Genomic DNA, 15983 nt, shown 5'->3' with positions numbered 1-15983 from the left:
CCAAAATATGCTAATAAAAGACAAAAGAAACTAAATATGAATAAAATTATGACTCACAACACGTGGTAAGCTTTCTCTCCTGGCTTTGATCTCTTTGATCTCCGGCAAAATAACATAAAATGTGACAGAAACAAAATGAAAATAAATCCAAACAGCTTGCCAAGATCATTTTTGCCGTTCCATGTATTCCGTTACTCCCCAAGCCTGCACAAAATTTAATAATTGTATTTATATTTAGTTTCTTTTGTCTTTTATTAGCATATTTGGTATTGGAGTAATCCAAAAGTAATTGAAAGTAATCCAGTTAAAGTAACCCTACCCAACCCTGCCCCCACCAATGCCAAGATCAACAATAAGGCCTTGATAAAAAGCCGCACTAAATTTACTGCAAGTAGGGAAAGAACTAAGATGATGCAAAAATTAATTGTTTTACTATTTGGTAAATAAAATGCACGCATTGACACAAATTGTCTCTTGTTTTTATTCTACATAGTCTGCATTGCTGTGAGTAGATAGGTGCTGTGTTGTGTTTGTAAAGTGTATTACGGTTTAATAAGGGAAATCTCATCTCATCTCATCAGCCGTACCGCTTATCCCCCGCGACCCTAATGAGGATAAGGGAAATCACGATCATTAATAAGGGGAGCAATAATAACAATAAGGGGAACTGTACAGCATTTGGTGGCCTTTAGCGCCATTCCGAGGTTGATTCGTACATTACGTCACACATTATTTCAGCTTGTTTGGGTTACAAAATTTCTAATTTATCACGAATGTATTTTGCAACGCTCCGGCAAATTCGATCGAAAAATTATGTTTAGGATCATTCCTATGATCGGAAACACGTGACTGAGGAATCGAATCCGTGACGCACGCGCGTGCCATCTCGCATGCGCACGTGCAGAGACGGCGATTCATCGCCTCATCCGCTCTGTTGTGGGGTGTTTGGTAGGGGTCGTATAACGGGACCCGATGGGAAACCAGGCCGGTTTTTGAGCGAGGGAAGACGGGTTGCCTGGTAACGGGAATCCGCCTGCAGATTGCTGGAGCCAGCGCCTCCATCATCCCAAAATCCGACGTAAGAAATATTCCACGCAATGCATGAGTGTTTTTTACGTATTAATCTAGGCTCCGAACGATTTTTTTTACTGAATTCAGTAATATCACTTATTATTATGTGCTTCCTTCTTTTAGTGCCAAATTTCTGTCTATTCAATTCACCCAATGGTATAGTGTGTACGCATGTGACGTCACTTCCTGCGTGCATATGCTTAGTGTCTTTACTGGTGTCAATGCCAGCTGCCGTTATGTATGTGCACGTGCCAAAATTGTGTCTTGAGTATAAAATGACGTTCGCTGAGTGCCAAAATTCTGACGATGTGTAGTATGACTGTGTCACATTAGGTCACATCGCGTGCGCAGACATTTTGGACTAATGCACGTTGTTGGGAATTAAATATCAAAATGTACCGTTTACCTAATTGTTTGAATTATTTATCTGACTCCATTAACTAAACACAACTTACATTCACCCAACAATCTATGCGCGCTCGTTTCTTGAGGGAAAAGTGAACAGGAAAGCCAACATTTTCACACGGGGGCAGATTTAATTTCCCTGACAAGTGTACTCTATCGAAAACGGACGAGTTAGTGACGTTGGAGTCCGTGTGAAGCCTTTTTTCTGAAGTGCTTTAGCTTTCTCCTATTGGCCATCTTCTCCCCGCATAATGGGCTTCCGACTCCTTCCATGGGCGTGCCAAGGAAGCCCCCTGGGCTTCACCGTCTCGTAGAAGAGCGTCCTGATGTCTGGGGTACTCAAAACAACACTGAGCGTTTCTACGTCATCAGGGCCTTTCTGCGTCAACAGCGTCTGGATGTGCTGCTTATCTCATCAGCCGTACGTCCTGTTCCCGTCGTTCCTGTAAACAACATTTTCCACCAGGGTGCCCTGACCTCGCACCACAGCCCAGTCAGTGAATATCTTTTGCATTAAATGTAATTTGTATTCAATCGTATAAAATACTTTATAGTCAAATGTATAAAATCCTTCAACGTTAAATGTGCACATATACAACAGCAGCTGACATCAAAACAAGCGATGCCACTTATCATATACACACAGGAAGTCACATCACATGCAAAGACGTTGTCATTAGGTTTATAGACAAAAGAATGTGCACTAATCAAACTCCATACGGGCATGCTACTGTGCACATATACAACGGCAGCTGACATTACACCAGCCACGATAATTATCAGATGCACACAGGAAGTCACATGAAATGAAATGAAATGATTTGCATTCATATAGCACTTTTCAAGTCAATGAAGACTTCCCAAAGCGCTTTACAATGTGCTTCACATTTACCCTTTCACACACACACTCACACACCAATAGCGGCCATGAAGCCATGCAAAGCGCCAACCTGCTTATTGGGGGCATTAGGGGTTCAGTGTCTTACCCAAGGACACTTCGACATGTAACACAGAGGAGCCGGGATTCGAACTGAGATCTCTTGATCCCAAGACGAGCGCTCTACCTCCTGAGTTACTGCCGCCCGCACAGATTATGTCACTAATGCATGTTACATGTTCACATGTACAACGGCAGATGACATCACACGCATAAGGACACTTACCATTTACCGTCATAATATTTAATATTATATATATATATATATATATATATATATATATATATATATATATATATATATATATATATATATATATATACCCTAAACAAATTATTTTCAATTAGGTACAGAATGTGTAGTGTAATGGAGTCAGGGTCGAAAAAGCTTGCCTAGAGTACACTGAGGTTCGCAGACGGACTGACAACAGGTGACAGATAGACATGAGTTTAAATAGTGACAGGGAGCCAATCAGAGTCCAAGGCAGTTGGCGCCAAAGCAGCGGGCACAGGTGCATCACATTGGTGATCATGACAAATGCAACACTTTCAAAATGGTGATTCCAATTATCAGAACATGTGAGGCCAGCTCCAAAACAGACAGTGATTGTAGTGAAACGCCATCTCATACGGCTCATTTCTGCTTAAGGGATTGTGGCTTTTAGTCTTTTTTTTTCGCTTAAAGGTAGGCGATTGGGGCTTTTTATTGTTTTTTTTCGTTATTCGTGTAATTTTGGCCGCGTTAGCGTCGGGGCAACCGAGAACTTTCCTGTTTTGTTTGCCGCTAGTTGGCGCTCGTTGGCTGCCCATCGTGTGTTGTCAGCCAGCCTCGAATTTTCCTCAGAGACTATGGCTGTGTTTTGTTGATTGATTGACAGGTTTATTTTTTACAAGTTAGCCCCTTTTTGGCTGCTCGCCCTTTGTTGTACAATTCTACACGAGACACAACGCAAAAAATATCAAAACCTCACTTAAAACACTTGTAACCTCTTTGACCAATTAACGTATAAAACAATAAGAAGAATGGCTTGCTAGGGTGCTGGTGTTCCTCCGATGATGTCACAGCACAGGATGACAAAGACAAGCTGTCTTCAGAATGCATTACCTTGGAAAATAATTGGAATATACCTGTTGAAATATACAGTATATATAGATTTTATCCTAAAACATGTAGTATTTCCTCACATTTTGCATGTTTAAGAATTTCGAATTACCTTTAAGGCCAATATTATGAACTCTCACGCAATCCAGGTCTTGAAATGCCGTGCTCGTGCTCCGAGTGGCGACGATGGATCCGTCCACTGGTTCTGGTCCTGTACGCTGTCCTTCTGGTGGCTGTTGTGCCACTGTGCATCTGGGAGTTGCACAAGGACAAGGTGGTAGTTTTTCACAAGAGGGGTGCGATGAAACGCGTCACGGCTTCCGTATTTGTGCTTGTTTTCAGGTGGGAACTCACAGCAAAGCTTGGTTCATCGCTGGCGTCTTTGTCTTCCTTACTATTCCCATCTCGCTGTGGGACATCCTACAGCACTTGGTGCACTACACGCAGCCGGAACTCCAGAGGCCAATCATCAGGTGAACCCTATGAAAAATGTTATTCGGATTTTCTGAAACATAGTCCTAATTTGCACACCACACTGTTTTTTACCTGCAGGTTTACCTGTAGCTTTTTTGTTTTGTACTGGTAGCTTTTTGACACGAGAGTTTTCCTATAGCTTTTTGTTATGTAACCCTAGCTTTTCGACACATACAGTATGTTTTTTCTGTAACTTTTTCATATTCATTCGTAGCTTTTGGATATGTAGGGTTTCCCGTAGCTTTTTGTTTTGTACTCGTAGCTTTTTGTTATGTAACCGTAGCTTTTCGACACATACAGTATGTTTTTTCTGTAACTTTTTCATATTCATTCGTAGCTTTTGGATATGTAGGGCTTCCCGTAGCTTTTTGTTTTGTACTTGTAGCTTTTTGATTCATACGTTTTCCTGTAGCTTTTTTTTGTGTGCTCGTAGCCTTTCGATCCATAGGTTTTCCTGTAGCTTTTGGTTATGTACCCTTAGCTTTTCGAGACACATGTCTTTCTGTAACTTTTTCATATTCATTCGTAGGTTTTAGACATGTAGGTTTTCCCGTAGCTTTTTGTTGTGTACTCGTAGCTTTTTGACCCGAAAGTTTTCCTGTAGCTTTTTGTTTCGTACCCTTAGCTTTTTGACACATATGTCGTCTTTCTGTAACTTTTATATTCATTCGTAGGTTTTGGACATGTAGGTTGTCCCGTAGCTTTTTGTTTTGTACTCTTAGCTTTTTGACTCATAAGTTTTCCTGTAGCTTTTTGTTGTGTGCTTGTAGCTTTTCGATCCGTAGGTTTTCCTGTAGCTTTCTGTATTTTACTCTTAGCATTTTGACCTGAAAGTTTTCCTGTAGCTTTTTGTTATGTACCCTTACATTTTCGACACATATGTCTTTCCGTAACCTTTTCATATTCATTTGTAGGTTTTGGACATGTAGGTTTTCCCGTAGCTTTTTGTTTTGTACTTGTACCTTTTTGTAAACTAAATATAACAAATTTGACAGGAACCAGAACAGGATTAGGACCCAAACGTGTGACGTTCTCACACAAGCGTTTTAGTTTACGGGAAATGAAGAGTCATGCACGTTAGGCAGCAGTCTGGCGTGAAATTATAGGAAGCCAGAGGCCGACAAGATCGATACCAATTGCCCGAGTAGATATCGGACAGATGGGATCGATACTCGACAGGACGGACAGACAGGATTGACAATGAAACAGGATATCGAAAATAAACAGGACAAACTAGACAGAAAACTGGAGAGAATCATAAACAGGACAAAAATAAAAGGGAACAATACAGGACAGGGAATACCAACAGGAAACAGGACCGAGTCAAAACCCACGTCTTGCGGGACAGAGGTTCCTTGACGGACTGACAAAGGAAGCATGAGAGCACTGAGCTTAAATAGACAGAAAGCCAATCTGTCAATGAGATGCAGCTGGCGCCACATGGGCGGGGCCAATTGGACGCCATGGCAATCGTGACAAAATCATCCAAATGTTTTTGGACATTTTTAGAATAATTTATTCCTCAATTGCACTCGTTGGCATTGATAAGAGGATACTGGCATGTAGTGGAACTTAGCCGTCAATTTGCCAGAATGTAGTTTTTGTCAATGCACTATTTTGACCCATTAATTTTTAGACACTCTGAAATTTTAAGATCTCATTTGGCATCCAAGTCATGAGTTTGACACATAACGGTTATTTTATACATAGACAGAATTTTGGCACTAATTGAACCCCATAAATATAGGGCTGAAAACACACAGCTTAATGTTGTAAGTCATTACCATGGCAACATGTGATCATGTGATCTTGCTCTTCAGGATACTATGGATGGTGCCAATCTACAGCCTCGACAGCGTAAGTGAAAACACGCACATTGTCTATTCCCGGATAGAGGTAAGATCGGACTTAAAAAGATCCATATTTTATTTGTGAGGACTCGGAAGGAGGAGAGGTGATTTATCATGAAAAATTAAAACCTGTCTTTTGTAACAAAATGAAATCTAAGACTATGTAAACATTTACATATTGTTTTCATTTTTTTCTGTTTTTCTGCGTCTGCAGAGGTTATATTAATTCGCAATTTTCTGTAACCGACTGTTTTTTTTAAAAGAGTTGACGGTGTTAGGAATTAAATATTAAAATGTACCGTTTACAAAATTGTTAAAATTAGTTATCTGACTCTATTAACCAAACACAACCTACATTCACCTAACAATGCGCGCTCGTTTCTTGATGGAAAAGATGAACAAGAGACCGGCATTTCCATATGGGGGCAGATTTAATTTCCTTAAACAATTTAACTAAGTGAACTCCATCGAATATAGCCGAATTAGCCAAATTAGTGTCGCTCGAGTCTCTGTCAAGCCTCCTCTCTCTCGTCCTCCTGGTTTCTTCTCTCGACCCACGTCTTTCCGCTAAATGGTGTGCCGGCTCCTTCCATGGGCGTGCCAACGAAGCCCCGTGGGCTCCACCATCTCTGAGAAGAGCGTCGCGATGTCTGGACCAACCAAAACAACTTCTCCAAACAATGCCTGCCGTCCTCCTTCAGAGACCTGTTATCAACAGAACTAGACAAAATATTCGGCATTCGGATCAGCGTGACCTGTCATTGAATTTAAGTCTACTCGGTGAAAATCTTCATTGCACTCAATAAATGTAACTTGTATTCAATTGTATAAAATCTTTGATAGTCAAATGTATAAAATCCTTCAACGGGAAAAGTGGCATTTGTTTGGTTTGAAAATTGGGGCATAACCTACAGAAGCACAGTGAGTCCTTAGGAATCTAGTGTGGCACTTTAAAAGAGAGAGAGTCTGCGAAGCAAAAAGGAATAATGACAACCCAGGTTTTTTTTGTTTTCTTGGTTTTTTAGTTAAGTATCGACAGTAGAGGTAAGATCTTGGGCCCGGACTGAGATCCGATCCGGGCCGGGCCGGGCTTCTCTCTCTTGCTCTCTCGCTGCGCATCTCAGCGCCTGCCTTTTTGTTGTCGAAGATAGTCAAAACAATGTTTCCTCCCCGCAAATGAAATGTGAAAATATCTGGGTTTATAGGGCTGGGTTGCTCAAATCAAGTTAATCTGTGACGAGCTGGTTCGGGCTTTTAATACCCTACGACCGGGCTGGATTTATTAGGCCCGATCTTACATCTAATCCGCATATTGTTTTAGTGTCCATTTTTACAAACATTTTTCTAAAAAGTCAGCAAGGGAGAAGCCCGGCCTGACCCGAACGTAATGATTGACATTTTAGGATGAAGGGCTTACTATATTTCCCCCCTCCACACCAGTGGCTGGCCCTGAGATATCCCTCTCTGGCCATCTATGTGGATACATGTCGGGAATGCTACGAGGCGTACGTCATCTACAACTTCCTGATCTTCCTGCTCAACTTCCTGAGTAACCAGTACCCCAGCTTGGTCCTGATGTTGGAGGTCCAGCAGCAACAGTCCCACCTGCCGCCGCTCTGCTGCTGCCCACCCTGGCCCATGGGAGAGTAAGAGGAAGTGGGAGCGGGGCACATGACAAAAAATGAAATAACAAAACTGTTTCCTTCACCAACAGAGTCCTGCTCTTCAGGTGTAAGCTGGGAGTGCTACAATACACCGTGGTCCGACCTGTAACCACGGTGACGGCGCTGTAAGTTCATTCACAGTTGAATGTGGGGTGTGTCGTTTGAGATGTCTTTAAAAAGTTAAAAGTAGAATGTTTTTCCTATTAAGTATGTGACAACAATGCCTGAGTTCTAAGATTTCTATAATGTATTTTACAACGCACCTATTTGCTTTTATCTTACTTTTCGTAAGGCTGTTTGGGCCGCGGAACACATTAGGTAGGAGAAATCAAGGTTGTGGATAGTAACTTCACGCTTGTACCCACGTTTTTTTTTTCTTTCTACTGGTTAGTGTAGCATGAAAATGGTGAAAGTAAGAAAAGGCCTGCTTCAGGTAGAATCCAAATGCCAACCCCTAACCCTAGGTAAAATCTAAGAGTTTTTTTAAGCCTGTCTTGGAAATGCATGTACTTGCACATGCATTATGAATGAGCTGACTAAGCCTAAAATCAGGAGATGCCAACAGATATTTTAAAAGTTCCATATTTCATAACTTAGTGTAGCAAATTTACATTTTGAATAATTGTTTAATATAATACTATAATTAGATAAGTCCAATATTTCTATTAAGATCACTCATCTTCCAAAGAACCACGTTCATTTTGAAATGAAAAGCCTTGGAATGAAACTCATAATCTCAAACAACAAGACAATTTAAGCAAATTATTGGTCCCGCTTCAGAGGTTTTTGATATTCTAATCAAGATTTACACTCACATACTCAGGGGAATGAGTTTAGTACTATTGTAACAGAAGGGATTTTAATAAAACACGGCACTCAGGACTAAATAAGAATAATAGGCGACAGGAAGAAACATAGATAAACATGGGAGTCTGCAACATCATTCCTGCAGGTACCTGGTAGCCTCCCAAGACCACCTGAGTAGACCGTGGATTGGTCCTGAAAATATATATGGGTCATTTTGATTTTCTAGGAAATTTGATTTTTCTCCGGCATGATGATTAATGGTTGACTGAACCTATTTTAACCTCTAATAATTGTAACGTGGTAATAACATAGTAACAACATAGTATCTTAGATATTCATATCAAACAGGTGTCCTTTCGCGCTAATCGGCAACAAAAAAGTAGCTCTTAGTTTAAAAAAAAATCGGTGATCCCTGGATTAAGCTAACACGGTAACGAGGGCAAAACAATGTTTAATGTTTAATTTTGTAGTAGATTGACAATCTGGTTATGGACCACATGTCACGAACCAGGGCAGGAAACAGGAATGAGAACGGAATAACGTAACGTACTCACAGTTTATTAGGGAGAGGAGGAATGCGCGCACACTCGATCCGGGGATCGATGGTCGCGGAAGTGGATTGAAATCCGAAAAAAAGTGGTCAAAATCAAACAGATCAGGCCGAAAATAAAACAGGATCAAACACAGGCAAATTCACAGAACTAGACAGTTCACACAGAGTTTAACAGAAGTTTAGCAGACGCTCTGACAACTAACGGCTCAAAGGACCGCGTTTAAGTACTCCCAGTGAGCAATCTGTCAACGCGTTTCAGCTGGTGTCCATGGGCGGGGCCAATTGGGCGCCGTGGCAACCGTGACAGAACCTGGCGCCACACGGCTGGGATCAATTTGGCGCCATGGCAACTGTGACACCACCTTTTTTGTACAAGATTGATGTTGAAACACATCCTCCTTTTGATTTGTAAATCATCTGTAGCCCATTTTTGCCTACCTACCTCCTTTCTCCCGGAATCAAATGAACACTCAGAAGAAGAAAAAGACAACTTCGAATTTGAATATTGAATATTATTAAGTAATTCGTAACAGTTATAATATATATATATACCGTATGTATGTTTGAGTCAGGGCAGCATGGCGGCTGAGTGGTTGAGCGGTGCGGAGGTTCAGGATTCAAGTCCAGTTACCGCAGCCTCCCCATGTGGAGTTTGCATGCTCTCCCCGTGCTCGCGTGGGTTTCCTCCGGGCACTCCGGTTTCCTCCCACATTCCAAAAACATGCATGTCAGGTTAATTAGCCGGTCCAAATTTTACCTTGGTGCTAATGACAGCCATGAGAGTGACCTGTCCCTGTGTGCCCTGCGACTGGCTGGCAACCAGTTCAGGGTGTCCCCTGCCCACTGCCCGAAGACAGCTGGTTTGGGCTCCAGCACCCCCGCGACCCTACTGAGGATGAGGGGTGCAGATAATGGATGTTTGAGTCATTGTCATGGCGACAACCAAGGTAATTTGTCGCTTTGGTGTCCTGCAGGGTCTGTCAGCTATGCGGCGTTTACGACGAGGCAAATTTCAGCTTCAGGAATGCCTGGTCCTACCTGGTCATCATCAACAACATATCACAGCTGGTAGAAGAAATATTTACGTTTAGAATAAAGGACGGCTTTTTATTTTTAATCAAACCTTTTTTGCAGTTTGCTATGTACTGTTTGGTGTTGCTCTACCGAGCTCTGAAGGAGGAACTCACTCCCATCAGGCCCGTGGGCAAGTTCCTCTGCGTCAAGTTGGTGGTGTTCGTCTCCTTCTGGTATGTCTGCCAACTAATTAGCTGGAACTTGGTTTATTGTTTATGTCAGGACGAGAACAGGAAAACAGGAAGCAGAACCCACTCGCGTAACGTTACTCACAGTTTAGATCCAGATCGTGGTGAGAGCAAAACAGGAGCAAAAACACAGGAAAAAAATGGAGATTTACAGGGCTTGACAAAACAAGAGCAAAAACACAGGTAAAACGGAGATTCTCAGTGTCAAGCAGACGCTCCGACAAAAGGCGACTCACAGGACTGCATTTAAGTAGTGATAGGGAGCAATCTGTCAACGAGTTTCAGCTGGTATCCATGGGCGGGGCCAATTTGGCACCCTGGCAACCGTGACAGAAGCTGGTGCCACATGGCGGGGGGCCAATTGGGCGCCATGGCAACCGTGACACTTTAGGTTTATAAGACATTTTCTGGTGCTTTCTGATACTCAATCTGAATATGGTAAACATGTTTTGGACTGAAACATTTGTAAAAGAAAAACAATGTACCCATTTTCCTGAACCTGCACTGGCATTTTGGCTGGGTATAAGTCCTTATAGCAAAATTTGTCAAATTGTCTATGCGAATCTAAACAGAAGCATTGTATCAAACAAAAGACGTAATTATTTGGGATAACTAAAATTTATGCGTGTATTTTTGACCTGTCAAGCCCAATTTTACCTGCTTTTCTCAATCAAAAAGAGAGAGAACTCGTTCATCCACTTTCATTTTAAATCAAATTATGCTGGAAAGCACAACTTCCCTCTCTCAAAGTTTAGTGTCCAGAGCTATCAAAATCTTGGTGCCCCTTCTGCCAAATGTAAACTTTTGTCTGACTGAGATATCCTCCTCTGTTTTAAGGGACAGCCCACAAAGAGGGGCTAGCCTTATCACCATAAAATTCCCACATCAATTTTCTGAGAGACGATTATCATTGACTCTGGCATCATTTTCACAAGAAATAAAACCCCCTTCCAACCAACTTGAGCTGAGTCAACCAAACCTTCTTTCATCTTCGTGTCCCATTTCCTTCCGAGGGCGTCCGACCGACTTCTCCCACATACCACGATATACTACGATGTGTTAAAAGTCAAACGGTGGGCGTGTAATTTTCATGACTGTGTGCGGGTGTGCAGCACACTGTCTGAGCAATGCATACTCGTGTACTCATGCATAGATAAACTGATGTAAACAAAGTTTGATCACAATGATGAGTATTCGCAAATCCATCAACTGTACTTTGCTTAGTGAAAAGCGGAAGTCAGTCGAAAGGCTCAATTGATAGAGAGATGCCCCAATTTCTTTTGGAAGTCAAAGAACTCAACTAACGTCTTCAGCGAAGAAACTGCAAGCTCATTTCAATCGCTGTTGTCACGACCAGAACGGAATCAGGACCCAAATGCGTAGCGTTAACCACAAGTTCATTGATAGAAAGAAGACGGGTAGCGCCCGCGATCCAGTGCTCTCTGGACGCGGGAAGCAAGCCGCTCACACAATTGGATCGAGATCCGAATAGGGAAGGAAATCTTCCGGAGCGGGAGATGGTGGTGTCAAGGACAGAAAAACAGGTCGATAGCCGGGACAGGAGAGCAAAAACATTGTAGGGATCAAAACAGGTCGGAGCCGTAGACAAACGGGGAGATCAGGAATGGACGGGTAGAAAAACGGGTGCAAAAACGGGACAGGCGGGAGTCAGGGTCAAAATACTTGCCTTGTAACATCAGAGGTTCACTGACGGACTGACAACCGGAGAGTGAAAAGGACTGGGCTTAAAAAGGGAAAGTGAACCAATCAGGTAGCCCGCAGCGACTGGTGCCAAATGAGCGGGCACAGGCGATGCCAATCAGTAATCATGACAGCTGTGTTTGGTTAGATCCAATGCTTATCTTTAAATATGCATAAATTGTTGGACTAATTTAGCTGTGACCATGCATACGTAGCCAAAATGCTGGAGTACTGTAGTGAAGGTTTGGAAAACATATGTGTTTGTTTACAATTGGCTCAAGTGATGAATAGATTGCACTGATTGAAAAATGGATGTCATAAGCTGAGTAAGTGTATTAGAACGTAATGGAAATGTTCAAAAGTGACTGCAGATAATACGGCGCCTGGTTTCTTGAGTTCAGGGTTCCAGCCTGTTTTTGTCCAGGCAGGCGGTTCTGATCGCATTTTTGGTGAAGGTGGGCGTCATCTCCGATAAACACACGTGGGACTGGGCAAGCGTTGAGGCGGTGGCTACTGGACTGCAGGTGAGCAGGGATGCCATTGTCTACTTGATTTCACTAAACTATTCACACCATCAATAACGAGCACTGAATTAGAATTGAGTTAGTCAATGAAATAAGACTGTGATTTTTCTCACCTGTGATGCAGGACTTCATCATCTGCATTGAAATGTTCCTGGCTGCGATAGCGCACCATTACACATTCACTTACAAGCCCTATGTGCAGGTGGGTGCACACACGTCCAACATCTAAACTCCAAATATCCAGGTGGCTAATGATGGTAATAGCTAGCAGCAGAAAAAAAATCTGTTAGAAAGTTGTTACCCCTCTAATCACGATGACATGGCCGCTACCATTATTTAATGGGTAAAATAGGCAGAAAGAACAGTAAAATAGAGCTGCCATGCATGACACAAATTTGATCTCTCGGCGCCACTCTCAGATATAGTCGACAAGTGCTAACGGATCCCGGCCAGAACAGTGCAGTTCATTTTAGGCGGGTCACATTGGCATGCTTCAGCTGCCCGACCGGAAAAACAAGCAGCCCACACTCTCAGCAATGGTCCACCGGGGATAATGGATCGTTGCCACAACCATGCATTTCATTTCATTGGAGGCAGGCCAGAATGGTATGACTCCCAACCAAAGTGCCTTCTGCCGGTGCTTACAACTATAATAGAATGGGGATAGTGGATCGCGGCCACAAAAGTACAGTACACTTTTCGGTGGTTAATGGATCCCTTAACCCCATGGGTCACAGGGGCACAACTTCCTGTAGTGTAAATGGTAAATGGTCTGCATTTGTATTGCGCTTTTCAGGTCAATGAAGACCTCCCAAAGCTCTTTACAATGTGCTTCACACTTACCCATTCACACACACACACACACACTCACACACCAATAGCGGCCATGCAGCCATGCAAGGCGCCGACCTGCTTATTGGGGGCATTAGGAATTCAGTGTCTTGCCCAAGGACACTTCGACATATAACTTGGAGGAGCCGGGATTCGAACATGCGATCTCTTAATCCCAAAACGAGCGCTCTAGCTCCTGAGCTAATGCGTGTAGCCTGGCAGCGGCCATCCCTCTTTAGGTCAGTTTTTTAGGTTTTTGTTTGATCCTCCACATGCAACAGGTTACCAGTAGCAGGAGTAGTCTCCTGATCTGACCCAGATACAGCACCTTCATCACTTGGTTGCCTTTGACTTTTTGGTGGACAGAATGGGAAGAAAGACCTGCCAGACAAAATCGTGATCTGCTGGTCCCAGCTGGCAACACCACCACTTTGTAATGCAATATATATATATATATATATATATATATATATATATATATATATATATATATATATATATACTGGACTGTCTCAGAAAATTAGAATATTGTGATAAAGTTCTTTATTTTCTGTAATGCAAATAAAAAAACAAAAATGTCATACATTCTGGATTCATTACACATCAACTGAACTATTTCAAGCCTTTTATTATTTGAATATTGCTGATTTTGGCTTACAGCTGAAAAAAATCTCAAAAGTCCTATCTCAAAATATTAGAATACTTCCTTAGACCGAGTAAAAAAATAATTTTATAACAGCAAAACTAAATCAAACATTTGAAAATGTCCATTGATGCACTCAGTACTTGGTTGGGAATCCTTTTGCACGGATTACTGCATCAATCCGGCGTGGCATTGAGGCAATCAGCCTGTGGCATTGCTGAGGTGTTATTGATGCCCAGGATGCTTCGATAGCGGCCTTCAGCTCATTTGCATTTGTAGGTCTGGTGTCTTTCATCTTCTTCTTAACTATACCCCACAAATTCTCAATGGAGTTCAGGTCAGGGGAATTAGCAGGCCAATCAAGGACAGTGATGCCATGGTCAGTGCACCAGTTACTGGTGGTTTTGGCACTGTGGGCAGGTGCCAGATCATGCTGGAAAATGAAATCCTCATGTCCATAGAGCTTTTCAGCAGATGGAAGCATGTAGTGCTCTAAAATCTCTTGGTACACAGTTGCATTTACTCTGGACTTGATGAAACACAGTGGACCAACACCAGCAGCTGACATGGCTCCCCAAACCATTGCTGACTGTGGGAACTTCACACTGGATTTCAAGCAACTTGGATTTTGCTCCTCTCCAGCCTTTCTCCAGACTCTGGCGCCTTGACTTCCAAATGAAATGCAAAACTTGCTTTCGTCTGAAAAGAGGACTTTGGACCACTCTGCAACTGTCCAGTGCTTCTTCTCCATAGCCCAAGTCAGACGCTTCTTCCGTTGTCTTGAGTTCAGAAGTGGCTTGACCATGGGAATACGGCTATTGTAGCCCATTTCCCGGACACGTCTGTGAACTGTGGCTTTTGATACCTGGACTCCAGCTTCAGCCCACTGTCTTTGAAGCTCCCCCAAATTCTGGAAGCGGCTCTTCTTCACAATTTTCTTAAGGCTGCGTTCATCTCTCTTGGTTGTGCAGCGTTTCCGGCCACATTTTTCCCTTCCAACAGACTTTTTGTGGATATGCTTTGAAACTGCACTCTGTGAACAGCCTGCTCTTTGAGAAATTTCTTTTTGTGTCTTACCCTCCTGATGGAGGGTATCAATGATGGTCCTCTGGACAGCAGACAGATCAGCAGTCTTCCCCATACTTGTGATTTAGTTTACTGAACCAAGCTGAGTGTTTTTAAGGCTCAGGAAACCCTCGCATGGTGTTTCGAGTTAATTAGATGATTCAGGTGATTAGTTGAATAGCCTACTTGTATACTTTTTCATGATATTCTAATATTTTGAGATAGGATTTTTGAGTTTTCTTAAGCTGTAAGCCAAATTCAGCAATATTCAAATAATAAAAGGCTTGAAATAGTTCAGTTGATGTGTAATGAATCCAGAATGTATGACATTTTTGTTTTTTTATTTGCATTACAGAAAATCAAGAACTTTATCACAATATTCTAATTTTCTGAGACAGTCCAGTATATACAGTGGAATATCGGTTTTCAAACGCCTCTCAGTTCGAACAAATCGGAGTCCGACCAAAAATTTCGAGAAATTCATGCTTCGCTGTTCGGTCAAAAAATCGGAGTTCGAACGCCGGTAATGCGTGAGTGCGTACGCTAGGGTGCGATGCTGAGCGGCGTACAGGTATAGATCGCTCTTTTCATGACCAACTGTTGTCGCGTGCGGACGTACTTCGTTTTGCTTTCGCTTCTAATATAGGTGTACGAAAGTCAGTGCAAGCAGCAAAGTTGCTACAGGTGAAAAAAGAAAAGTAGTGCGAACAACTTTTGTATTTAAGAAAGAAATAATAGCAAAATATGAAGGAGGTGTGCGAGTGTCTGATCTTGCTAGGGAATACCCCACTGTCCACCTGCGCCTTCTGCTGACCACCACAAAAGTAAGAAATCCTATTCATAATTCTTTATCCTTTTTTTTTATTTTTACACGTTCATGTTAGCGTAATTTCGTACGGAAGATTACAATAACGCGAACGTACGATTAGCCTGGGTTAGCTTTATGTTGACGTTAAACATTCAAGGTAAACATTCAGGGTGTGGGAACGGATTAAAACGATTTACATTATTTTTAATCGGAAAAATGATTTCGGTGATCAAACAAATCGGTTTTCGAACAGGGTTCTGGAACGGATTACGATCGAGAACCAAGG

The 15983-nt window shown here is 42.3% G+C and overlaps 1 protein-coding gene across 1 annotated transcript in view; it reads left to right on the top strand.

The window, feature by feature from the left end:
• The first annotated feature begins 759 nt into the window (after window positions 1-759).
• Window positions 760-15983, top strand: part of LOC148356389 (transmembrane protein 184C-like) — a 17745-nt gene continuing 2521 nt past the window's right edge. The window contains exons 1-10 of the mRNA XM_088348272.1: window positions 760-1078; window positions 3665-3789; window positions 3858-3988; window positions 5810-5846; window positions 7280-7485; window positions 7554-7628; window positions 9838-9931; window positions 9998-10110; window positions 12251-12350; window positions 12475-12552. Of these exons, the coding sequence (XP_088204398.1) occupies window positions 3673-3789; window positions 3858-3988; window positions 5810-5846; window positions 7280-7485; window positions 7554-7628; window positions 9838-9931; window positions 9998-10110; window positions 12251-12350; window positions 12475-12552 (951 nt within the window). The 5' untranslated portion in view covers window positions 760-1078; window positions 3665-3672. The remainder of the gene's footprint in view (window positions 1079-3664; window positions 3790-3857; window positions 3989-5809; window positions 5847-7279; window positions 7486-7553; window positions 7629-9837; window positions 9932-9997; window positions 10111-12250; window positions 12351-12474; window positions 12553-15983) is intronic.

Source organism: Urocampus carinirostris, chromosome 11 (genome assembly GCF_059441175.1).
Source record: "Urocampus carinirostris isolate Australia breed hairy pipefish chromosome 11, RoL_Ucar_1.0, whole genome shotgun sequence".
Lineage (NCBI taxonomy): Eukaryota > Metazoa > Chordata > Actinopteri > Syngnathiformes > Syngnathidae > Urocampus > Urocampus carinirostris.
The sequence above is the reverse complement of the archived record's forward strand: the minus strand, read 5'-3'. Positions and strand labels throughout refer to the sequence as shown.